General features: G+C 38.6%; 1 protein-coding gene across 1 annotated transcript in view; it reads left to right on the top strand.

Moving 5' to 3' along the window:
- The window catches only part of CNTNAP5 (contactin associated protein family member 5), a 294,025-nt gene that overhangs the window by 72,131 nt on the left and 195,570 nt on the right, over positions 1 to 26,324 (top strand). Inside the window, exon 3 of the mRNA XM_068948985.1 lies at positions 5,614 to 5,807. Within this exon, the coding sequence (XP_068805086.1) occupies positions 5,614 to 5,807 (194 nt within the window). The remainder of the gene's footprint in view (positions 1 to 5,613; positions 5,808 to 26,324) is intronic.

The following is a 26,324-nucleotide window of genomic DNA, read 5'->3' as shown; positions in this document are numbered from 1 at the left end:
ATTCGAAGTACAGTTGTGGGTATGCTCTGTTTTAAATTGTATTAACAATATGTAAAACATATGAACTTAATGACTGTAAATTAAGGACAGAAAATAAAATAGCCCTTACTTAGCTATGCTGAAATAATTTACCCATGTAGTGGGGTATAATGTCTGAAGAACTAGAATACATGCAGTGTAATATCGATAAGCTCCATGCTCTCTATTGGTACAAATCTTGGGATCAGGAAGACAGCAAACATGTGAAACCGAGCCCTGAAGCAGTTTCAGGTGTATAAACAACTTCTCTTTTATGTTTTGAAGGGCTGAGTGATAAGTAATGGGCTAGGCCTGAGAAAAGGAGCTAGAAGTTAAATTCTAGTTGCCTTGCCTAGTTCTTCTGTTACACAGACTTTTATAGAAATGCACATATATAGTACCAGCAGAATTGATAAGGATACTTCATTTTAGGTTTGAGGAGCTTTGGTAGAAGGTGGATGAAGAAATTTTCTTTGTCTGGTACCTGCATGCATACAGTAGACCTCTTTAAAAGAAATAGCATTTACTAACGTGTTATGGTTTTTTGCACTATGATATGATTTTCCAAGTGTTTTGATTGGCTTAGCTTCATTTGTAATTAATAACACAGTGCTGCAAGGAATAGTACCTCAAGGCAAATAGCTGGATAAATATGTTTGTTAATATAAATAAGAATGAAACAGATGAAGATGAATGTGTATAATACAACCTACATCTACATCAGTAGAAAGTTTTTATTCATCAGGTTGATTCAGTAACAGATAACAATAAGTAAAAGGCTGTTTTTTACAAAGACCTACAGCATTAAAATGTACTGTTTAAAAAAAACACCCTTGAAAAAAGCCTTGTGAGAACTACTAAAAGTGCTCAATTAAAATACTGATAAATCTATACTGGAAATAGTAAAACAGTGCAATTCTGATAAATATGATTCTGTTGCATGGAATATATTACTTATCCATGAGAAGGATTAATCAACTTTTTGTTTACAGTAAATAAATAGATGGAAAAGAATAAGAAAATTTCTACAATATTGACTCTATCAACTGAGCTTTTTCAGTTCCCTGTTAGCTCTCAGCCTAAGCAGTCAGTATAGGTAATTGTGTATGGAATATAAAAAAAAAAAAAATATATATATATATATATATATAATGTCAAATAGAATTTGTTTTATGGCCATGAAGTGTTTGATCTGGGCATTAATGTAAAACTGTACAGCAGGGAAGCACTTAATTTCAGCAGGAAGTCCAAGCGTTTCCAGCACAGTATAAAGGCAGTTGAGCTGTTCGTAAGGCACTGTTGGATGGAAACAAGCATTTCCTTTGCTTCGTATTTATAAATTGCAAATAAGGATGGGCATCCTGAGCAGCCCTGTGCAGCATCAAGGAGCACCAATTCCATAATGCTGGATTGAAGTGCAATTTTCGTAACAATTATGGCAAAATGTACAAAAGATTTGAAAAAGGGGGAAAAAAGTATTTGATCATATTTCTTTGAGTTATTTTGGATCTCCCACTGAGAAACCATATGATCTTCATTCTCATATTTCTAGCTTTGTAATTTGTTGCCATGGAGAGTATGAGTTCATACATCAGATTCCTGGGCCACTGCTTCTCCAGTAGTATGTTTTCTCCCTACTGCGTTGATCCTCTCTCTCCAAATGATCCACAGAAAATTTAAGATGGGGGAACTGTGACAAATGATGGCGTAGCCTTCTGGGCATGCACAGGATCCTACCAAAGCCAATGGGAATCTGGTGGGCAGAACAGGGAAATAATATGCCCCTCAGACATGACGTTGTAAAGTGCCAAGCATGTATTGAGTTTGTTGATCGTTCTCTTTCTCTTGTGTTCTCATGGGAAAGGCAATATGGTATCCTCATAAATACTTTATAACTGTTCAGGCTGCCAAACTGAATGCCCATCTACAGTGGGTGTAATCAATGTCACTTTCTGTATGTTTTGTAATTATGCTGCACTAATCATAGATGATGTATAGTTCCTTTCAATGTCTGTGCCCAGCTGTGGGCAAACCGTCCCTAGGGTGAACATCAGCGGCAGGTGGAGGAGTAAGTGGCTATAAAGGAATTGCTACGCTCTGGATATGCTTTAGTGCCGGATATGAAAATATGTTTGGGTGAGGTGTGACACTACCAGGAACAACACATACAAAAGAAGTGTTCCTGCATAGATCATTCTGGACAAAGATGCCAGTATCCCTTCTGCCACCTGCGCTGTAGAACAGATAAATATGGAGAAAAAGAATACTTATCTATTTTGGCAGTCACAGCAGCACTCGGTGTAGATTTGAGATACCCATAGAAGTTGTGTTTGCTTATTCTTTTACTGGCAGAAGTGAGAGAGGGCCAATGGGAAACTTTTTAGTTTTACTCTGAATCGAGCAACCAATGCAAATTTGCTGGTGTAGTAATATGGTAACTGCACTTCTTACAAGTCAGTAGAATTACTGTCCACTACAGGAATGATAAAGACAGGAGGTTTGGGAGAGAGGCACAGGGTGAGTTTGGGTTTTTTTCTTTTTCTTTCTTTTGTATGTGTGTTTGGAGGGACGGGTTGTTTTTATTCTCCCCCTCCCCCCGAAAGGTGTGCTAAGCTGCTGCTGTTATGCAAAGATAGGGACTGTAACAGATAACACCCATCTCTTTTGCAAGATGGGCTTCTGGACTGCAAGAGCCAACCAAACCTGCACGGACGATGCTAAGAGCAAGTGTCGTAGCTGTGTTATGCAGCGCTTAAATCTAAAGAATGTCATTTTTTTTTACAGACAAACGTGCTCGTGAGAAGTGACACACAGTTCAGAGGTGGTATGTAGTCTGTGATTTAAGCTCTTTAGTTCATTGCAGATCTCCCAGATTTCCATTCACAAGGTATTATTCTTTTGACTTACTTCCTAAAATACAAACCTGCTATGCAGTCCTCAGGCTAGAAAGCAACAATGGATTCCCCAGGACAATGCTTTAAAGAAAAGAACGTGACCTTGCTGCCTCCCCTAAGAGTAGAAGGGAGAGGGCATAAACTACAGATGGTAAATGCTAGTTGTGATGTTTAATGAATTACTGGGAAGTATTTGTGGTGATGAGCTTGGCTTGGAATACAGAATGTCATAATTTTCTTTTTTTCATGGGCAACTCATCAAATAAATGACTTGTTATAAGTGATTTTCCATCTAGTTGTTACTATTTATGTTGTAGAAAGACTAATTGAAGAGGCAATGAAGGAAAGAAGAAAATATCCACCTTTCTCTTAGTATTCACTGAAAACATCTAGCATAAGCTCTTTAGGATGGTGAAGGGACAAACTTGCCAGTGCTTCCAAAAGGAATTTCTATTCCGTATCTTACCTGTTCTTGGAATAAAATTGTAAATAGAGTAGCAAGTATTGTGTTTCAGACTCCGTTTCAGGTATTGGGTGTTATAATACAGTGGAAGGCTTCCTTTGGCTCCTGTGGATGTTAGTCATAATTCTTTGTAGGAAGTAAGATACAGCTTGGTATCTTTGAACACAGGTATACATTTTGCATCTTAAAAGCTAGGCATAAATAGTGTCTGTGTGATTTTTATTTTTTGATGTGATGGTAGGGTTTTTAGCAGGAAATACTACAGTCTTCTCTATATACATCTATACATCTGTGATGAGTTAGGAGAGAGAAATATAGTAGTCAAATGAGTGATGAAATTCTTAATATTCTGGTTAGGTGTTTAATCTCATGCATGTAGGGGAGAGTATTCTGTTTAAAAGTAAGTAAAAAATAATCACCGTGGCAATAAAGACTACTCTGCTGTGATCAAAAAAAGGTGAAATAAGGCATGACACTAACAAGCAGTGTACACTGATTTCGTTACAATGTCCCTGGAGGGTTCTCATAGAGAAGAGAAGACTGAGTCATCCAGGGGAGCAGGGACAATACTGAATTCTTGTTATGGAATAGACTATTATTTCAGGAATCGAGACTAAATCTTATCTTAATGAAATGTAAATAATAATAAAAAAGAAAAAGAAAATTAGATAAATGATTTAAAAAAAAAAAACACCTGTCCTTAGACAAAGGAATTTCAATTGAGAGTTGGAAAATGCAGTGCGGACCAAGAAAACTACGAAAGTTTTTAAAGGGTAAAGTTGCTGAAATTTGAGTTCTTCGATATCAGCCACGTTTATTGATCTTTTGACTCAGTTCACTGCAATAAACTATTCATGGAGCAGCTTTGAAACAGATCGATTAATAAGATTAAAATACTAAATTATATTCAGCTATTTATAACCAAAGGTTATTGACACATCTTCTTTGGAAATACGTATTTAGATTCCCCCTCGTAGTTCACATGAGGAAATTGTTAGTGCTTTATTCTCAACTCTGTATTTTCCCTTTTCCTCCTAATGTAATTGTACTCACTGCAATTGCATGGAAGTGCTTTTTTAAACTTCACTGGTGATGACAAAACAAACAAGATGATGGGTTGCAGGAGCGGTGACAGCCTGAAAGTTTGCTACTTCGGATACTTTGTTAATGGCTTCTGTGTTCTTCATAGCTACATTAGTTGCTTATTTGTAAAGCTGAGGTGAATGCTGAATGTATACAGAGAATCAAGTGTGCAATTAGAAACAAGGCAAACGAAAATATAGTCTGTAATTTAAAAGTGTAAGAGTAAGCAAGGGTACATAAGAGAATAGATTCCAGTCTAGCAGGATTTGCTTTTATAAGCATAAGATAATGATTATTGTAGTGATTTGTTAGGATTCAAGTAGTAGCTGCAGTTATGTGCTTCATTGGTTTGATGTTATCATGGGCCTATTTAAACTCCAGAAGAATTCAAGGGATGGTAGATGTTTTTCAAGGACAAATATGAGTTATGAAATATCAGCTTCCACGATCTACTCCTAAAGTCTCCATTCCTGAATGGGGAACTTGATCGTGGAAGTTGGTAATGTGTAACTCATATTTATCCTAATAAAGATTTTATTTGTTCTTTTGTTTAAGATAAAATGCATATTCACTTAATAAGCATCTTGTGTAAGGAAGGAGGTTACTTTCCAATGTGAAAGCAGTCCTTTCAGTTGTTGGATTGACTAACGTCCATCTTTATGACCTATTATTTCAAGTGTATTTTCAACCTCTAATGAAACACTTATGTCAAATACTTTATAGGACACAAATCAAAATAGCTAAGATTTTTGCATATCTTTCAAAATATAGCAAAAAAGAAAAAGTCAAAGCAAATTTGAAGTTAGAAATAAGCGTTCCCCGATTTACACGAAAATTTTAAGGAGAGAATAGATATGATTTTTGCTGCTAATGGTGTGTCATCCTCACTGACGTTAGTTTAGCTGACAAAGACTAGGTTTCCTAGAAATTTCTTAGAAATTCAGAATTGCTTATGAATTTTAGGTTAAGTAAGAAAACCTAGAAGCAGCACACCAGGTAGTGTATTTCCTAATACCAAAATATGAATGAGCAGCTTTACTTTCAGGAAGTAAAGACTTCTCTGTGATAACCTGAAATAATAAGATGCTTCTTTCTAGAGTATCATTTTTTGTGTTGTCCTTGTTCTCTACATTATTTTCTTCCAATCTCTCTTAGGAGCTGGTGGCTGGTCCCCGCTTGACTCAAGTGAGCAGCAGTGGCTCCAGATTGATCTAGGAGACAGAGTTGAGATTGTTGCGGTTGCTACCCAAGGAAGATACGGGAGCTCAGACTGGGTAACCAGCTACATGCTGATGTTCAGCGACACTGGCCGTAACTGGAAACAGTACAAACAAGAAGACACCATCTGGGTAGGTCTGAACTTTTCTCCTAATTTATTATTTTAAGTCAAAGAGATGAGTTGTACATATGTTTGCCCTGGATCTTTCTGGTTCAGGCTCAATGTGGTATTTGGAGAAATGGATTCAATTTCAGATTAGGTGAATGCGGTAGTGGTGAGAGAGCAGCCCTGAGTGACTGCACCGGGTGTTTTGATCTAAACTAATTCTGTGACTGATTGTGCAATACAGGTTTAGGCCCTCAGGACTACATTGTTTTTTAGACTATGTGGCTGTTCAAGGCACTTGAAATGACCTGGATGCTTCTGTGCCTGGCTGACTTGGATTCAGGAACATCAGGGCAAATGGGGCTAATCACCTACATACTTCTGGGAAATACAAAAATTAACTCTGTCCCTTATGCATACTTGCTGGTCAGAACAGCTGAGCTCATGCTGGGGCAGATGGGTGGTAAATTGCTCCTCAGCTGCAGAAAGCTGGAGCTGCAGCATGACTTCTGAGATGATTTAGCTGATGCACTAAAAGTGCTCAAGGCTTTTCCTAAAACTTTAATGCAGCCTTGAAGCTTGCTGTGTCGCATGTTCAATATATGGCCATGTCAGGTGCTGTTTGTAGGACTGCATGCAGTAGCAATTCCGTTTCAGGTGTGGATGGAGAAGCTCAACATTATTCCTTTCATCTGAATGACCTTAGTGAATTGTTACATCCTCTCTGTGCTGTTCTCAGGTTCTGGGCATCAATGGCCTTGGTAGCATGACAGTATATGTGGGTGAATAAAACATATTCGTGATGAAAATCAAATGAAACGTTTAAGGGTGATCAAATAGACTTCTGTTTTCATCTTAAATTTTTCGCTGGTTAACAGCTTGGTTAACTGCTGTGTCAGAAAGCAGATTTTGCTTCCCAGACATGATGATGATGAATGAGGAGAGTTGTGGTTACAGCAGAAAGAGGTGAGAGGAGCTGTTTAATTTTTTCCTGAGCATGTTCTATGCAGTGGGAATGCATGTATCAGAGAGTTAACTTTTGTGGTTTTAAAATCTGTTGTGTTCCCGCTGTCTTTGCTTTAATGTGAGTTTGCTTTAGGGAAAAAGCTAATTAAGCTGTTCTTCCTTTAGAAGGGCAGCTTTGGCCCAAAGATGGTCATAAAGTTGTCAAGTGTAGCTCTGCTTCACCTGTCACTTATAAAGTTATATTAGGCTGGCCTCTTTTCAGATACTTGTATGCTTTTTTATATTGAAAACAGTAGAATTTTATTCTGAACTGTTTGTAGTAATTATTTAATCTGGGGCTAGGCTTCCGCCCCTGGAATTTTGAAATCCTAATTTCAGATGTTTTTACACATACTCAATATCATTAAAGGTTTATTTAGCTGATAAAATTCCATGCCTTGTTAAGATTTTATATTAGGACAAGTTAAATTTTGATTGCATGTCTAATGCTTCAGTCTATCTCTTTTTTGGAAACCCTTGACCCTTTTATTTTTGTAAAGTTTACTCCTTAAAGGGAAACTTGAAAAGACAACAGGTAGAATTTATCACAGCAGATTTTCATGCCCTAAGGATCCAGTTTAGTGAGTTTCTGATCTGGCACCGAATATTGCACACAAAAACAGGAATATGTATAGCGGGCATTTAAAAGTATATCAGGATTTATCAAGAACATGAACTCTCTTGCTTTGCTAAATGATCACATAAGAAGTGATTTGGGAAAACAAACTGACACAAGCTCTAAAGCTTCAGTAGATCTGGAGATTTTCCTTCTGGAGAGGTAACTTTTGTAAATTTTTCTAATGGAAATTGCTATAATCTATGGAGGATATTGTTTTTATATATAATTGAGGAAAAATGAAATACAATTTGGGTGTGGAAAAGGTAACATGGAGGAAGGAGCTGGATATTCTCCCTCAGCACATTAGTTTCTATAAATCATGTTTATGATATGAGCCAAAGTCCAGTCCAATAGAAGCACTTGCTCCACATCCCTGTGCAGAGGGCTTGAAGTGTCTGTTAGGAAGCATCACCAAACTTTATTATTGGAACAACTCTTCAGCAGAGTCTGATGGTAAAAATCCAAAGTTGGCTGATTTGACATTTCATTAGACTTTACAGTCAGCCCAAACTGGCAAGTCTTGTTAACCCCTAAGAGCTTATATGCTTGCCTGCAGGATTAATGTAGCTCAAGAGATACTTCTGTAAAATTTTTGTTCTAACTAAAAAGAAAGCTGCTTTTTTTTTTTTTTTGTGGCACTTTTGGATTTGTTTCACTAGATGAAAATAGAACTCGAGGAAAGCCAAAGAGGCTTTCAGAAGTGTGTACAGAATTATAATGTCAAAATCTGAGGTGCTTCTGTTCTGTTGGCAGTAATCTTTTCCTAGGCTTTGTCTTAACCAAGAAAATGAAAGTACGCTGTCTAGCCTTATTTCAAAGGTTTTTCTATACAAGGCAGACATCTGGATAAAGTGAGAGCGAGCATCATGGTATGCTTGTCCTAAATATCTGACTGATTCAATAGCTCTAAGAGAAATTCTGTGTTGCGCACATCTCAGAAGAGACCTGTAGCCCTTCACTTAGAGGAGGGAAGCAGAGTGGATCGCTTTACGCAGATAGCAAAGTGGCTCTCTGGGGTAGCCTACACCGAGGTGTCCCAAGATGGACAGGACAGTATCAGCAAGGGGAACTGTCTCGCATATCTTTTTTGCGGGGCGTGGGAGGGTAGGGTTGCTAATATAGTTTGTCTGTAAAAGCAGAATTCAAGGTGGGAGTCTGCTATGGCAAGTTACCAGGTTGTGAGAAGCCTCTCAGTCACAGCGACGGAGTGGAGGGGCTTAAAATCACTGTTTACTGTGAATATTGAACACTTCAGAAACCTCAGCTGGTCAAGTGGGAAACACATTTTTCCCGCAGCTTTAATTTTGAAGCTTTTTCCTCTGCCCTTAAGACAGGGACGTAATGCTGTCTTAGTCCCTCAGGACTTAGAGCTTTTTAAGATTTCCATTGTAAGCTTCTGTGTTTAGCTAAAAGGGCTAGAAATGTACCTACATTACTGCTTTTTATTTCAGAAAACTGAGCTGCTCCTAACTTAAGAAGCGGGCAACGTTGTGACTCATAGCTTACATGGGGCTGTGAAATCTAAATAATTATTGACTGGAGATCATTATGTGAAGTCTAATGTATCAATACAAAATATTGCGATGAGTTGGACCTATTAGGTCCTCTGATATAGCTCCCACTTTAGTAAAACTAGCTAGAGGTTTATGCTTTGATGTAAGGACATTACTGCTTGTCTTGCACAAACTGCTCATTGGTGACAACCCATTGTTTGTTCATGGCTGTTGAAAGGGGAGATTATGCATCAGTAGAAGGGATGTAGGTATTCTGGTGAATTATTGCTTTCTTGCTTTCGGGAGGTAGTATAACTATGTGGGGAACCATCCAAAAAATAAGCGTGTACTGTAAAAAGCACCCTGGGTTTCAAAGCACACGTTTGATTTCAATTATAAATTTGGTGTTTGGTTTTAATTTGTTTTCCTTCACTGGAATGAAAGCAGAATCTTAAAATTTTTCCACCGCTACGTGTGTTAACATAAAACCGGCAGAAATCCTTAATCTCTGCCTGATCAGGATCAAATTTGAACTGCAATTTCTGTCAGTTTATCTGCATGCTCCAAAGACAAAGCTGTTGGGTATTTCCAGGTGTCTGGAAGTATACTGAAGGAGGAGGAGGAGAAAGGGTTATTGGCACAGCCTTTCCCCATTGCATGTCTTGGGCCGTTGGCCAGACTTGATGGAGGTGGCAGGAAGGCCATAATCTCCTTGATAATCCCTGGGTAAATCTGCCCCAGGATGAAACTCTTCCTAATCGGGTAGCAGGCACAAACATCTGGTACTCCATATCGCAAGTGGAGTTCCCGAGGAGTTGTTTGTAACTGTCTAGGTGTAGGTTTTGCCCATACAAATGTTGCGTATGACCTTCAACGCATCTGAGACCTGGGTACCCAAATTGTTCACTGGGCTGATAAAACAGATGTTTACACACCACTGTATGTGACCATATCACTAGTAAAAATCTCCTTCCCTTTATAGAGATTACAAGGCTTATTATCCTCCTCTCAGGGCACGCAACAGCTCCCATCAGCTTCACCGTTAATGACAACGCTGCATAGACAGATCGCAAGGAGAATCAGAAAACCTCTTACATTTTCACTCAGCCTGTGTTTATGATGTTAGTAAATTCTGCAGCTGGAGTGGAAGACAAGACAGATTAGCCATTTAAAACCAATTTTCCAACCCCATTTGTATTTAAATAATCTTGTTACAAAAGGACTCTGTGGTTCAGAGCAAACTAGGCTTATAATTATATTTTCAATATGGATAAATCAGCTGTGTGTGGACACAGTAGCTATTGATTGGGAGACATAAAGCATAAATCTTATTGCTTGTAACAAGGAAATGATTTTTCAGTTTTTTTAAGTGATGAATAATTCAGAATTTACTTTACCTGCATACGCAAGTTTGAGTCGGTCCAAGTTGTGTATATTACTGGGACAGAAGTGTGGGCTGTGATACAATGCTATTTCATCTTAGATAGCAATTTTTATGCCATCTATATTGAAAAATAGTTTTAAAAGCTGAAAAACACAATTATGCAGGAAGACACAAAGGAAAGGGGAGGGAGCAGGCATAAATGTATCTAGGAAAAAGAGAAAAGAGATGTTCTTTAGTCAAAGTTTTGAAAGAAGAAAAGTTAGGAAACAGATAAAGAGAACCTATTCTAAGAGTAGCAGAGAACGTTCTTATATTAGAATAATGAAACTATGTGGCAAGGCAATAAAAGGGAAAAATCGTGTAGATAGCAAGGGGATGCTTCATCTTCTGTGCAAATACATATGTTCAATCGAACTGTGAAGCTGGTAAAACTACTTATACATCCACTGTTAACTGCCTACAGAAGGGAAGAGTTGAAAGGAGGACTGAGCCCTAGCCCCAAGGTCACAAGATAGGAGAGTATCTCCACTGTTGGACTCCATGGTCATGGGTCATGATTTGTACAACACAGAGCTTCACCCGGGGAGAAATGCTACAGCATCTGTCCCGCTTTTTGCAGGTGGTGTCTGAGCCTGGAGAGTTGACAGGATGATGAGGATGTATTAGGAATTTGGCATTCTCAGGGGAGCGGAAGAGGTGGAGTTGAATAGAGGTGATAAAGATTCCTTGAAGCCTCTTTCCACAGGAAGACGCTTGCATGTGAGCTTTTGCTGAACCAGAGGCTTTGCTAATGGAGTCAAGAGGAGGGACACTTTTAATTGGCTTATAAATCTGCTGGAGTGCAGTAAACTTTCCCATTTCTGCTCTAGCTGGATAATGATTGTGGGATTGTTTTGGCGAGCTAATTATCGTGAACACGATTAGAACGTTAATCTTCTTGTCAGATGTATCGTTGTCCAATTTATTCTAAAGTACTGTATAGCTCCAAGTCCTAATGTCCTCCAAGCAAGGCCAGAGCAAAACTCTTCATAAAGTGGAGAAGTTCTGCATTATTTGGTTGGATTAGTGATTGAATTTCTGCTTGTCTTGTAATAATGCTTCCCACTGTACAAGTATTCAGATATATTTAACTTGATCCGTACACAGTAATTATTGCCAAGCAAATAGATATTAAACGGTACGTATCTATGGATTATTGTCTTTTGCTTTGCTCCAACTGAAACAAAAAAAGGGAGGAATTCCAGTCCAATTGCTACTTTTAGGTAAGAATGAAGGAAGCAATTCCGTCTTGCTGTGCAAGGCTTTCCAGAGGTTTCCATCACTGCTCCTGTAAGACCTATGCTATTACAGCTTTTGGAGATGGAACCGTTAGCCTTTTGTTGTTGTATTTAGAACTATTCCGATTTAAGACTTTAAGATCTTATTCTGAGATGTTGCTTGGATGTTACTAATTTGCTTCTGATTCTGGTTTAGCTTACAGGGCTGGCTGCAAATCTGTGTATAGTCTCTTGTTTATGTTCTCAGAAAATCTGTCTTTTGTTGATACTGCCAGGTCAGTTATCCCTTTGAGAAGATGATTTAAAGTGCCAGTATATCTTTTTTTTTTTTTTTTTTTTTTTTGTGAAGTGCACTCTATATGGACTTATGCCTGACTAAAATGAATATACATAGATTGCAAATTACACTTCAGTATAGCAATACCTGAATTAGGTACCTACCTTCAACTGAATTTTGCATGAATTCTGTGACCTCGCAGTGTGCCTTTATAGTTGGTTAACTGTAAAGTGATATCAAGGTTGAGTCTAGAGAATTTAGTGCTGACGTTAACTTCATACCCATCAATGATGTCTTCAGTAATTCTCTGTGCTTGGTCTCTGGTAGCAGGTTACTCTGACCCAGAAAAACTCTAAGAAATGTGGGTATTTGCAGTCAATCTTATCTTCACTGACCTCCCAATCCTGTTCCTTTGCAAGTTGCCTGAAATTTATCTATGATCTGTAACCCTCCAGGCCGAGAAGTCTGTTTAATGTCCCACAATTTTTCTCATTCCTACTTCCTAGAGCTTCTGTACAACCTTGTCTCTCTACTGCTTCATGTTATCCATAGGAGCTATGATGTGGGAATCAGTAGTGCTGGCTATAATGGATTAGAGTAGAAAGAGTGGTTTGCATGGTTCTGAGTGAAACTGCTGTTGAAGGTTAACCCTAAAACATATGTACCCGCCATCAATCTTCTGCACATGTCTGTCATGGCCACAAAGCCACTCTTTTCCCTTCTAGCTTTCTGGTAAGAGAGTACATGTTATTGGCAGCACACTATAATGAATAGTAACTAGTGGAAATTTCCTTTCAGATGGAGGATTTTTGCAAGCAACTCCTTTGTATTGGTAGATCAAATGTCATCATTCTTGTTTGCGTATTGTGTTCTACGGTATGTGAAGCTAAAAATAGGTGTCTTTACAAATTATAAATAAATATGGAACAAGCAGTACTTCAATCCATTTACAGTTTCACCTCTAGTGAGCAAATGACCATTTGCAAATGGACTAAAATGAGAAAGCAGCGTAAAGCAATGAACAAATGGTAAGGCTGTTTTGCTAAAGGAAAGTGCATCATTAATTTGTTCATAGCAAACAATTTACAAAGATCAGTCAAATAAAAACGTCCCCAGGATAAGCACTAAAGTTGATCCACCCACAGCTGAAAACCATTCAGAAACAATAATAGTTAGATTGACTGCAGTGCTGCTGAGAGAAGTTACCTGATGCTTTGAATTACTTCCACGCAAAGTCTGAGTTATAGATATGCAACCCAGAAAGAACCTTTAGAGAATAAAATATGCAAATATTTTTCTTCTACAATTTTCCCAGTGAAGCTTGTGTTAATTTCCATAGTCCTTCTGGGTCACATTGATCAGGACTGAGTGGCTTCTGGGGTTGGTAATGAGATCTGGAGTCTTTAGCCTCTTAAAAAGCCTGTTTAAATCCAGATGGAATGGTTTGAACATGAAAAGCTCTATTTGTATTGTGTACTGTGGGCATCCTGCTAGCAGTCAGATCAGCTGCTCAGTGTACAAGGAGAAAGGCTTGACATCCTCAGACTTCTTAGTGGGAAGTAGAGGGGAGCTTTCAGGGCCTTCACTCATACAGTAGCTTTCTGTGTGATGGGAAGACTCCAGAAAAGAGCACGGTTAATTAGCGCTGGATGTACTTTCAGAGCTTAGCTCTTAATGAGGTTCCCTGCAATAGCTTGGTACACTTCAGGACCAGCGAGAATAGCACTAGTCTCCTTGATGTAAAATTCTTTTGAAAACTCTTGGCTAACAACCTGAACTAGAAAATAGCACTAGTTGTCCTCCGGCTGAGATGTGACGTTTCTGCTGATTCTGTTTTAGATTACAGAATCACAGAATGGCCAAGGTTGGAAGGAACTTCTGGAGATCATCTAGTCCAACCCCCCTGCTCAAGCAGGGTCATCTAGAGCACATTGCACAGGATCACGTCCAGGTGGGTTTTGAATATCTCCAGGGAAGGAGACTCCATAACCTCTCTGGGCAACCTGTCCCAGTGCTCAGTCACCCTTACAGTGAAGAAATTTTTCCTCCAAGAGTTTAACTCAAATGAATCACTAGCTTATCAGCTCTTCTGGTTTGACTTGAATGGTTCAGATCTTCAGTAACTGATATAAAACACTACCTATTTTACTCTGAGCTCTTTCTAAACTTTGAATAGTTCCTACACCAAGAAATTCATGATCAGGGAAGCGGGAACCTGTAGCTTGTGGCTACTGGAAATAGCGTGTAAGAGGAAGAGGCAAGCTATAAACAAGTCATTGCAAACCACTCTAGGAATGGGATTTTAATGAGATATTAAACATTGATAGAGTATTGAGTAGGCAAAGGAAAGTGATATTATACAGACACTAGGTTTAGTGTTAAGATATGCTAATGAACTGGTGAGCAGCTTGGAAAGTGATTGTGGAGGAGAAAGAGAATTACCATGATACCTGAAAGGGAGAAGAGACAGAGGAGGGAGACAGAGAGAAAGCTGTAGTTAATGACCACTGTTAAATGTGATGGACTAGCAGATGCGGAAGAAGTTGCAGTTGCTCAAAGAACAAGTTATAAACAGTTGCTTTGCAAGGAAGACAAATTTCTCAGTAGCTTTAGTACCTAAGATAGAAATAAAGACTTGCTTCATTACATCTTCAGTCAATACCAACAGAAACCAAGGATCTACTCTCATTGCTCATCCACTCCTTGTCTCTTTAGTTAGCAGATTTGTATCCCGCTTCTGAGTAACGCTTGTTACTTGAGGCTTAATGTTCTCAATGTTTCCAGCTGCTAGAAGCCCATCAGCACTAAAAGGGCCTTTACAAACCACATCTGAGGTATTTTCCTGAAAATCTGCTATGTTCATAGAAACTTTTCCTTTTCTTCTATGCAAAAATTGGAACTTTGCACAGTGGCAATGAGAGGATGGGGGTTAGAAAGTCATGTATCATGCATAGGCCTCTATGCTTCAGGGGACTCTGATGCATTAAAATCTTATTCTTCTTTGATTGTTTGTCAAAGCTTGTATTCTGCAAGTCTCTTGGGTTATATGGACATTTGGCTGCGTTTCTCCTTCAAGGCATGGTCGAGAGCCTGCTGTTGTCATGGGGAATCCTTCCTCTTCAGGGATCCCAGAACCATAAGGATAAAGAAATACATCAGCTAAAAGTCTACCCCATAATCTTTTTGTGGATGAGCAGAGGGACCAGTTACTCTTTTTTCTAAACTTAACTGATGTATTTTAATTGTGTTTTATGTGGTTATGTGTACACACATTTTTGGAACTTTTGGTTTTCTATTCTGCCTGTTAGCATAGACTCTTCTTGAGGAGACTTAAAAATAAAGTTAAAATAATCCAGATAGCCTCCCAATTAAGTTATTTGACAAATGATATTTTGTTGCCTTTAGAGCAACCCAGACATTCTGAAGAGGAAACATCTTGTCTGCAGTGCTGGAAATAATCATTGTAGATTTTTGTTTTCCTTTTCTTTTTTCTGCTAGTTTCAGCATAAGATGGATTTATTATTCAGAGGATTAAGGGGAGACGACTTTTTTACTTGTGGAAAGAGCTTAAATATTTGTTTTTATTATCATTAGGAAGCAAGATTTATCAGATTTTTTTCTCCCAACTGTCAATGTCTGTACTTGAATATTCCAAGTCTAGAAAAGCTGTTTCTCTAATGCCTAACAGAGGACAAATCAGACATTTGATATCATATTTTATTGGATACGTTACCTAATTTTAAAAAGTGAAGAATCAGTATAATTACTGATATCTTAAAAATGAATACAAGTATATTCTTAGTATGGAGGACCCATTTTAATACTCTGCCTTTACAAATACGTGCTTTATGTTCTTTCAGTCACTTCCAAGTTTACATGAGAATTTAAAAAATAAAAATATATTCTAGTCATCCTGAAGGTCATAATGCTGACTTTATTTTTAATTCTCAAAGTTGTTTCTCTTGAGCGAGAGTGAACAGAAAAGAAGTCCTTAAAAGTTCCCTTGAGGTTCCAGAAAATAAGAACAAAAATTGATATCAGCAGAATAAATACAACTGTCCTTGTTTCTTTGAAATACAACTTAACCGTGAAGCTTTTAATATGCATCTGGCACTTTGGGAGAGCTACGCGTAGCAGTCTTGCAGGATTTGGCTTATGTTAGGGGAGTCAGCAATCAAAGACAAAATAGTGTGAGCAAACCAAGATAGAGTGTAAATCCTTAAGCAGTATTACTTGAAGAACTTTCAGGGAATAAATATTCATGGGAGGGGGTGGAAATACAGTCCTAGAAACATAAAAGGTTCCATATATATACGTTTACAACTTGGACGGGAGATGAGACTCAGCTAAGGAATAAAATCTAGTCCCTGCTGTGCTCAGGGAACACTTAATGTGCGTCACTTATTTTTATTTTAAATATGCAGACTCCCACACCAGCGATGAGAATGGACAAGTCTTCCCCAGAGCAGATTCTTGTTTTCCTGAGATGAGGTTTGGTAGGCTTTGGAGAATTTATGTGGAAAGACTGGCTGCCTCAGAGTATTTCATGTTTAGGTTCAGTTCTCAAAAATAATGATTTCATTTACAGCAACTTCCATTTGGAAATTAGAGCTATCAGTTTAAAATATGCCTCGTGCCTGCCTCTGGAGGGTCTGTGCCTTGATACAAAATCAAGCAAGCATCCAAACTTGGGCCAGATAATTTAAAAAGCTGCTCCAAAAGAACTTTATATCTTCAACTTGGGAATTTTTTTGAAGACTAAAGCAATTCTAGCAATGCCTAGCAATTCTATATAATCTCCTTCAATAAATCCCCACAATCCAAGAGGTGTAGGTACCTTCTGATGGCACTGGGATGATAGCTTATTCCAACTGATGCTTTAAAATCTTTTATTTGGTAACACTGGGGGAAGAATAGCAGTGTCTTGCAATGGCAGAGTTTTACAGCGGCATCAAAATGAAAATGCAGTCTGGCTTCTGGATTCAGTTTTTCTAATTCCAATTTACTGTCTCACTGACATCAGGAGACTTCCTAAATGTCTAGTCTGAGTGTCCTCCGCTCTCCATGTCAGACCCAAGATGGGGTTTTCGTGGTAGTCTTTGGGCACAGATGAGTGCTTTGTTCTGTACTTCATTCTTCGGAGCGGGTCTGCAGCCGTTTAGTGCTCTCCTTCGAGTCCTGTCTGAAAGCATTTGGATTCCAGTTATAGTGCATGTGTACCCAGTGAATAATACTTTTCTGCTAAAAAGAGAGAAACAAAGAAATGCCATAGCAATAACGCCTGCTGAAAAGCCTTCTGTAGTCTATTACCTAGTAAGTAAATACAAATAGTGTTTAGTCAGGAGAGAGCCAATACTCTAAGATTCATCCTCTCTGAAGACGCTGGGTCTCTGCTCGTGTCTCCTTGTAAAGTGCTATTTCCTTTAAATGATGACCGTGAAAAGTCTCACTGCTTAAGAAAAAGTTGTATTCCATTTCCCATTAATATTTGCTCTGTCTTCAAAACAGAAGCATCCAAAAAGCTGGGAAACTGAGTTTTAAGATTTTTATAACAGGAAAGTTGGTCTCAAATTTTAAAGCTACTTGCAGTATCATTATCTTTGAAAGCAACTTTCTGGTATTGGCCTTTTGACAGGAAATGTAGATCCAAGTTCCTATGGAGGCAGACAGATTCCTCAAATAGTGTTAGTGAAACTTGATGCTTATGTGAGAGCAAAGAACCACTACATCAGCTACTTTGGCATCTGTTCCTTTCCACCGATATTAAACATGAACAGACTGAAAGGATGTTGGACAGGGAGAGGTTGGTGGGGTTGATGCTAGCACCACAGTCAGCCTTTGCCTTGGCATCGTCTCACTTGGCCCTGAAACGAGTGCATCATTACATGTTGCTGACTCACTTGGTGCTGAAGCCTGGAGCGCTGATTTATATGACTCTGGTGCCATCCGTATGGCTAATGAAGTGATTCTCATTTCTGGTACCTGTGTACTTGAGTGAATTATCTCAGTGACTTGGGAAATTTAGGAATGGCCATGGAATTGGTCACCATTAGATATTGCCCACATCAAATGCTTGAAACAGTTTTTGCTTAAAAACAACAAAAAAACAACAACAACAACAAAACCACAGTCTCCTCCCCGGCCAAACCTCCCAGCCTCGGTTAACAAAGAACAAAGGTGATGTGTTGAGAAAAGCTGTATACATAAAGAACCCATGGTATGCAGTCTCCTGGTTGTGTCAGACTTCCATTTTCCATAACTGTCTGTGTCTTGAAAGAAAGGAAGAGCAAAGTTTGGATGATCTCTTCAGTTCCTGCAAAGCTTTGCAATATTACTTCTCAGACCTGCGACCTTCAAAAGGTTTCCATTCTGCCATATCCAGCCTGACAATGCTTTCAGGTGTTGCGTTCTTGCATCAGTTGGGTCTTCAGGGAAAATATTTGCCCTCCAGAGAGGGCACTCTTAAGTATTTTCCCCATAAAGCAATTTCTAGATTTCTAAAGCACGTACATTTTTGTTTTCCCCAGAGAAATTTTAACCTTATGGCTTTTAAGTTGTTTTGCAATGGAATCGTTGTTCAAGCATCTGTCATTATCTTCATTACATGTCTTTACAATAGGCAGTTTTACTTGTTATTAATTTGTGTCTCAGAATGCATAAACACAGGCTTTTATGTGCATCCAATATGTGGTCCTTTATAAGCACTCTCTAATTTCTTTAAACTTTCTAATTTCAGTTTGTTTCGTGTTATGAGATAACAAGCACACAAACAAAACCAGAAATGATTTATTCTGAAGAAGATTTGGGTTTATTGTACTAATAAACATTGCCCATTCATGGTTTTGTTTTCACTGGAAGGCAAATCCAGAACTTTCATATTTTGGATGTTGAGAACAATATTGTCAGGTATAAGCAGAGTCAGATCCTTTCCCAAGTTTCTTAGTCCTTTATGCCAATGCAGACAGCCAAAGTGGGTAGCTAATTTCTGTAGAGAGCATATTGTGCTGGCAAATGATACCCACCAAACCGTAATGAGGTTCAACCAGTCACAGCAAAAGCTATCCCGGTAGAATAGCTGAGAAAACTTCTAGTGTTTGTGATTTTTATAGGAGTCATGTAGTCCATGACTGACATGTTTACAGATAGTAGCTTCTTGTTGACAGTAAACCTCAAGATTAGATACTACAGTAGGGAGAAAGCATTCAGATGTGCTCTCCTAACCTGCTATCTATAGAAATTGTGAGCTCCACTCTGCGTGGGAGTCATATACAGGAAGAAAGCGAAAAAGATACTTACCTTTAGGGAAACTGAATTATTTAAAATGTGACGGTTGTGGAGGTCATGTGTTTGGTAGCTTCTGGGCACACTGGAAATACTCTGCATTCCCTTGTAGAAGGAGGGAATTTCATTACCAGCCTGAATGCAAAGGATGTCTTCAGAACTTTTCTTACTCATGCTCTTCCCCCCTCACCTTTTTTTTCTTCCTTTTTCTCTCTAATTTCACTTTAACTCCTTTAATAACTCATCTATTCTATCTTTTGCTATTTTTGTATTTCTTGATGGCAGGTTTGGAAGTACTATATTACATATCAATGTCATTATAAGGGTAATTTACGTATCAGTTATGGTTTCAGCAAGGCTGAAAGCTTGAAGGGATACTGCTCTTAGGTTATGATCAATCTAGTTTGGCAATTTTTCTTCGTGGTCCAAAGTGCTACTTTTTGGAACAAATAATCTTATTTTGCAGAATCTGGCTATACCATGAGGTCCACAGAGGTACCCAGAGGACTTCAGTTCATGTATGATCTCACTGTGTGGAACAGTGAGAAGTCTTTTCTGATAGGTAGAAGCTACTGCTGTGAAGATGTTTTTAAGCAGTGAGAAGACCCCCCATATTTCACAGAACTGAGTAAGAAATCAACATGGAGGGTTATTTATGGTTAGATCTTTATTCAAAACTTACAGAATTTGTCAGATGGTATCAACTGTCCAGTTTATAAGGCATACACACTCTTTAAAACACTGGGGGGGGGGGGAGCTGACACACTGAAGCATAAGTGAGATAGGCATCACTTCTCCGCAAGTGACTAAACACAGTTCTTTCTATGTACGCTACAGATCAGCTTTAACATTACAATCTTCGTCTCCCCGTTCTCATCAAACCCATACGTGATAATAATTAATTGACATAGTATTAGCGATGTGGTACAGAGACTTCCTAAGAGGTATGGGCAATTTCATGGTCTAGTGTCGGTGAAGGAGCTTAAATATGAAAAGCATAAAGGAGAACAAAAAATGAGCACTTTTTCATAGAAAGAGAAAAGAGCAAAATGCATTAATGTCAGACTCTCTGAAGCCACTCCAAGCAGCTGTAATGTGAGCTAACTTTTCTATTGATAACAGCTCTTCTGGTACGGGTGTTTAAACTGATGGTAGTTGAAACTCTGCTCTAAGCAAAACTTCTTCCTGAAATACACAGAGAAAACTCACTATAGAGATTCTATTAAAGTATAGAGATAATGGTATTTTTCAAACATTAGACTGCTTTTGTTTTGGTCATTTCTCCAAATGTAAAGATATGTTGTAATGAAAAGGATAGGAAAGATTAAACTAAGATGGCCTTTAGTTTCATGTAACATTCAGATTAATTTCTTTGTGGAAATTCTCAAGTGGAAAGGATACAAAAGAACTTCTCACGTTTTGTAAGGTTATCAATATTGCCTGCTACCTCCACTTAAATGAAGTAGTAACCAACTTCAAAAGATGCTTTTTTTGAAATCTGTGAGCTTATTCATTTACAAGTAACTACTTAGATGAATAAGAATTTTAGCCTGTGATCTGGCAAACATACGAGCACTTAACCTGTGCATTTGTATTTACAGAATGAGCCATGAAGCATAATTTGGAAATGAGAAAATCTGAAATGTTGATTCTAAACAGTTCTATAATAGAATTTCCAGTGGTGCCAAGATTTCATCCCGTACCTGTAATTAGGTACTGAAAATAACATATTTTAGAGTAGAGAGTATACAATTATATACTTGCTGAACTTAAAAGTTAATAACTTCAGTTTTGTCACTTACAATGAAGTTTTTTTTTTTCCCCTTGCTTTCTGGAAAACCTTTTCTCTGCCTATCAGACTATCTATCTGTCATAGTGTTTTGCTCTTCTGTATGTTATGTGGCTGGTCAGACTCGCTGGAAGCAACCACATATCTGCTGTCTAAATAAGAAGAACTGCAGCAACTCATTCCCATGAAGTAAGGCCTTAACTTCCACCGTCCTTTGTTTTTCCTTTTCACTCTTTTAAGATGGAGGTCAAGTTTTAGTGCTTAGCCTTATTATCTAAAGGCTTACGATGGTATCTAAATTTATAATCCTTGGATGCTTCAGTTATAGTTTTGTAAAATGTGTGCTATTTCAGCGGAAGAAAGATGTGTATGTGACAAAGCATATGTCACTATAAAGGTTAACAGAAATAGTGATCTGCAAGGAATAAACTTTTGAAATTAAAGGTGCACAGATGTTTGAAGAGTTATCAGCAAACATGCATGGCAGTTGTGTGTGTGTACGTGTGTATGAACACATATATATAAATACATACCTACCTATAGGAGAGTGGAAAAGCAAATCTGAGATAGAGAGGGAGAGCAGAATTTCAGGTGGCATTAGTCCAGCCATGTCTGGAAAAATGCGACAATGATGATTTATAATTACTGTGATGAAAATAACGATGATTTTGTTGCCACACTTTTACCATAGCCTCAGGAATATAAGCAATTATGTGATGATCAGTTGACTCTACATATTCACAAATTTAGCCATTTATCATAATTGGTGTAGTCCCTTGGACTCAGTCCAGGCTCTTATTTCATACAGTTAGTTGTAAAAGAGGAAGTGGAAGGAAGGAAATTTTTTTCTAGCTACATACATGCAAACAAAGTCAGTTCTATGTTAATGTAATCCTTACTGTTAATTGCAATGTTTATTCTTTCAGATTAAAAAAAAAAAAACACACAGAAGACACCTACACTACCCCTTTAGAGACCCTTTCAGTGGGTGCCTAAAGATAAGTTTCTGCCTATGCCACGCTTCAGAGACCCTCTGCCCCCAACATTTTATCTGTACAAAAGCTGGATGTTCAGTGGTCAAATTAGATTGAATTCAGGAGGCCCAGCTGGTGTATTTGGTTCTATTCCCACTAAAGCCTTCCCGTGGCTGTCCACATCCCAATATTATCATTCAAGCAAAATTCTCACTGATTTCATGGCCTCCAAATCCCTGTTTGTTTATAAACCCATTTTATCTTAGACTTCATGTTTCATAGCATTGTAGCTAACAGAAAATATTTTTGCCCCTTTTCCCCTCTTGTCCCCCACTCCTCCAAACTGAAAGCCCTATTGGATTTGAGTTGTGTAAAGAAAGAGGCACACTTAAGGTCTACTGGTGGTTGTCCTGGTATATAGCTAAATTCTTGTGTGCCATTACACAATGGCACATTAAGGTGTGCATTGGCTTTGTTTTCTATGACACTACTGAAGAAAGTAGCTAGAATATTAAATACATAGAAAACATTACATTCAAAATTAGCTGTGATAGTTTTACTGCAAGTAGCAAGGCACCTTCAAAGCCTTAGTTTTTCCTCTTTTTCCTTTTTGTTTCTCATTTCGTAATAGAAGGTGATTAGAACATTTATCAGCTTGACGCCTTAGACTTGGATAACGTTTGTCTATGGTAGCTCTCCTGCGATAGGAAAAGGCAAATCAGTGGGCCAATGCGCGCTGGTGCAAATTTAAACAAAAACTCTTCATACAGATAACCTGAATACTTTAGACTTCCTTTGGTTTCTCGTGGTCTGGCATTACTTTATATCTGTAGCTATGTTTTCTGTATATGCTTTCCCTATGGATGGTGGGACAAGCTGCTTATCAAATGTTGGATATTCTGTCTATGGTATGACCCTCATGCATTCAGGCCCAAAACTCATTGTGGCATCAAATGGGCCCGGCAGGTTTCTTTGGGCAGCAACACGCACAGGAATGAGCAAAACACTGCAGTGTCACTGATGAAATAGCAGTGCAGTCAGGCCTAGACGTCTAAAAGCCTTAGTCCAAAGACAGTGAGTCATGGCCTGTCTTTCATTAAGTTGTTGTAAATGCTCTAATTAGGCACCCTTCTTTATCACATGTTAATCATAACCTTCCTGGCCTAATTACACCTACCAGCTTTCAAGTGAACGGTTATATAAATGGATTCATTGTATTTCACATTTGACAGCTAGGCTGAAGTTTCCCTGTATTCTTTCTACTTGGCTAAAAACCCAAATCCCAGTGTTTGTATCCCTCAAATCTCATACGTTTTCATTTCTAGGCAGCTGTATAGTTCTGGCTACCTTGGGCCATCCTTCTAGGTCTTGGCATGCTTCAAACCTCCTTCAGGGATCAAAGCACACCCCTGCACTGCTGCCATGCAGCTGTGTCACTTCTAAACTAGTCCTGACTGACACCAGATGCCTCATGTCCTGAGATTTGCTTGCAGCAAGGTGAGTGGCTGTGTTCAGGTTCCCTCTTGTGCTCTCTTCAGGTGGCCCTGTGAGCCTTGCATCCTTATTTTCAGAATGAAGTAGTCCTCTTAGGAGTAGTGGAGAACAGCAAGAAAGACGGTTGCTCCATGATTAGTGTTCTTACAGATAAGATACCAACTGAACCTGGCCCAGCTGAGGATAGTGCTGAACCCAAGTCCTTCATTTCCAAATGAACAGAGGTGTTTTGTTTCCAAGGTAACCTGTTGCTTGTTATGTTACGGTCTTTTCTCGTGGCTACTTAGTTTTATAACAACACCAAGTGCAACGATAGCTCTGATACTTTCATTACATCCAAGGTTAGGCAGCAGCAAAGTAGCTGACTGCTTAGGCTTATGGGCCTGGGCATCCAGAGAAGCAGATTTGTAGGAAACTGAGGAACCTCTGCGTCAAATGGTCAAAGAGTTTAGGGATCTCCAAGGTTAAGCAGGAGAGGTTTAGAATCACAGTTCTGAACTTCAAAGGCTTAAATTATATGAGTCTAGCTTTGTGGCTATATAAATCTGGGGACAGTGGTAGAAGGGACTCACTGTTTGTCTGTTCCACCATGAATGAATTGTAATGAAACGGCAGTAGGCTCGGACAGATCAATATCACTATTTTGTGCAATTTTTAAAAACTTAAAGTTACAGCAGAAAAGCCTGTTACTGCAGTGCTACTTAACTCATTTGGTAATAGAGTGCATTGATTGATATTGTCATAAACAACAAAATGTTTCATTTGAGCCTCTTCATTGCCCTATCACATTACGCATACAGGCTAAGAGGGAAAAAAAATAGCTACAGCCCTTCTAAGCCTCAGGCTAACAAGCCTTATTGATTGGACTTGTCATGAGTAATCTAAAGGTAAAAGATAGCAATCCATAGGATTCGTATATAGCTGTCCTAGGCTAGGCTTGAACCCACCATATTTTCTGTATGGCTAATGGCTGTAGAAGCTATGCTGATGTCTAAGCAGCTGATATGTTTTACTGGAAACCAAGTGCAAATACAAGTCTCATGTTCTGCCTAGTGATTGACAAAATCAATCTTAATTAGACTGCAGATATTCAAGGCCACTTCTAAACCTGAGCCTTTTCTTGATCCCTTTTAATTATGTATTCAGATCAAAATGACATCCTGAGCTATTATCCTGCTTGTTAAACCCACTCAGTCTCTTGTTGTCTGAGCAAATGCATCTATATCTTACTAAGCTGCATAAATGGTTTCCTCTGTCAAAATGTCCTTGCTGTGGCAAGTTGCAGCTGCAGCCCTTCAGTGTTACCCAGGCATCCGACAAAACTTCTGAGCTGCTCCGTGTAATTTGCCTTTTTGCTCAGACCTTTTTAAAGTCTTATTCAGCCTTTTTTCTATTGGATTTCAAGGGTACCTCAATTTCTAGGTGGTAGATCAAATTTTTTGGTCTGTTTGTTTTTTGTTTGGGCATGTACAAGGGACCAAGAATGTTTCTCTCTACCTCAAAAATGAGTTCTTGCATCTGGCTGTGGAAGGCTAAAGGCACTCACTTCCTTGCACTTCCCCAGAGGAGGCAAAGAGGCACATGCGGGATGCGGGAGCCTTGTCCCTTATGTTTGCTATTTAGCAGAGCTGACATTCAGGAGTGAGAGAGGAACACAGGATGTTTAACTGGCGAGCGTTTGGGGGCTAGTTCGTTTTTGTATACATGACCTTTTCTTTAAAAATCTGCTGCAAACATTGATTCCTTAGGCCTCTATGGCATATTGAGGTGTATGAGATGGTAAATGGAACTGAGCCAAACACCTGAGCTAGCATAAAATCCTCTCAACTTGCACACGGATGTGTTTGCCTGCACGATTGTTACCTTCCCCTCCCACCTGCTGTTAAAACACTGTTTCTAATCTCTGAATATTTTCTCAGAGGGATGAGGAGAGTCCTGTGAAGCAGGACATCGTGCTCTTGGGCAGTCCATTCTTCAGAGAGCATTGCTTTTCGGTCAGAGATAAAATCTCGGTGGACTAGGCTTTTGGCCCTCCAACCTGGGGAAGAACAGGCTACGCAGAGCGGGAGCATCAAAAGTAGGAGGAATGAACTATGAAAAATACACTGGCTGTCCTTTTCTTTGATTCCTTACAGAAAGAACAGGTCAATGAATGTGAAAACCAAGCTACATTTGAAAATTAAAACTAGAAAAATTGACAAATGTTAAACAAAATAGGTGTTAGTGGAAATGATGTTAATGAAGGCTTTTGGTTTAAGGAGATCAGCATCTTTCTGTATTTATTCAGACCAAGGGGCCTTCTTCCCTGTTTCCAGACACTGCTTGGCAGAGCTCCTTGTAGAGGACTCCTCCTTGTTTCTTTCATTTCTAATTTTTTTCTGTGCTCGTTTGCTTTCAGTGTAGCTGTACTTCTTCTATTATTTAGTCCTTCTTGCAAAGTTTTGCTGGATGTAATTTCCATACATGCTTTTTGTTGTGGGGGTTTTATTAACTTTTATAGCACTCTTTTTGTTGGCACTGAGCTACTAAACATTAATGTACTGCAGGCAAAAAAATATTGAATGCTACCACTGATAAGTAGCAAAGGGAATCCTTTGGTGCCAATCCTGTAAAAAAAACATTATGAACTCAGATTTCCAGGAATAAAACAAGAAAAAAATCTTACCTGCATCCAGCGTTGTTCTCTGAAAGTCCCTTTATTCTAATTATGCCAGAGGACATAGTAACTTATCAAATCCTTTGACATCAGGATGCAACTGAAAATTGTGGTCCACTGTAGCTTTCATAAAGAAAGCTATTTGTAAAGCTTTTGTTGTTTCTATTAGATGGGATCTTAGGATTTGGTTCTGTGGTCCCCTAAATAAGAAAACCTCCTGCTGATTTCAGGATTCACTTAGTTCTTATACTCTAGATATTTCTACTAATATTTGAGGTTCTTGTGGGCCTGCT

The sequence above is a fragment of the Struthio camelus genome, chromosome 6 (genome assembly GCF_040807025.1).
Source record: "Struthio camelus isolate bStrCam1 chromosome 6, bStrCam1.hap1, whole genome shotgun sequence".
Classification (NCBI taxonomy): domain Eukaryota; kingdom Metazoa; phylum Chordata; class Aves; order Struthioniformes; family Struthionidae; genus Struthio; species Struthio camelus.
The sequence above is the reverse complement of the archived record's forward strand: the minus strand, read 5'-3'. Positions and strand labels throughout refer to the sequence as shown.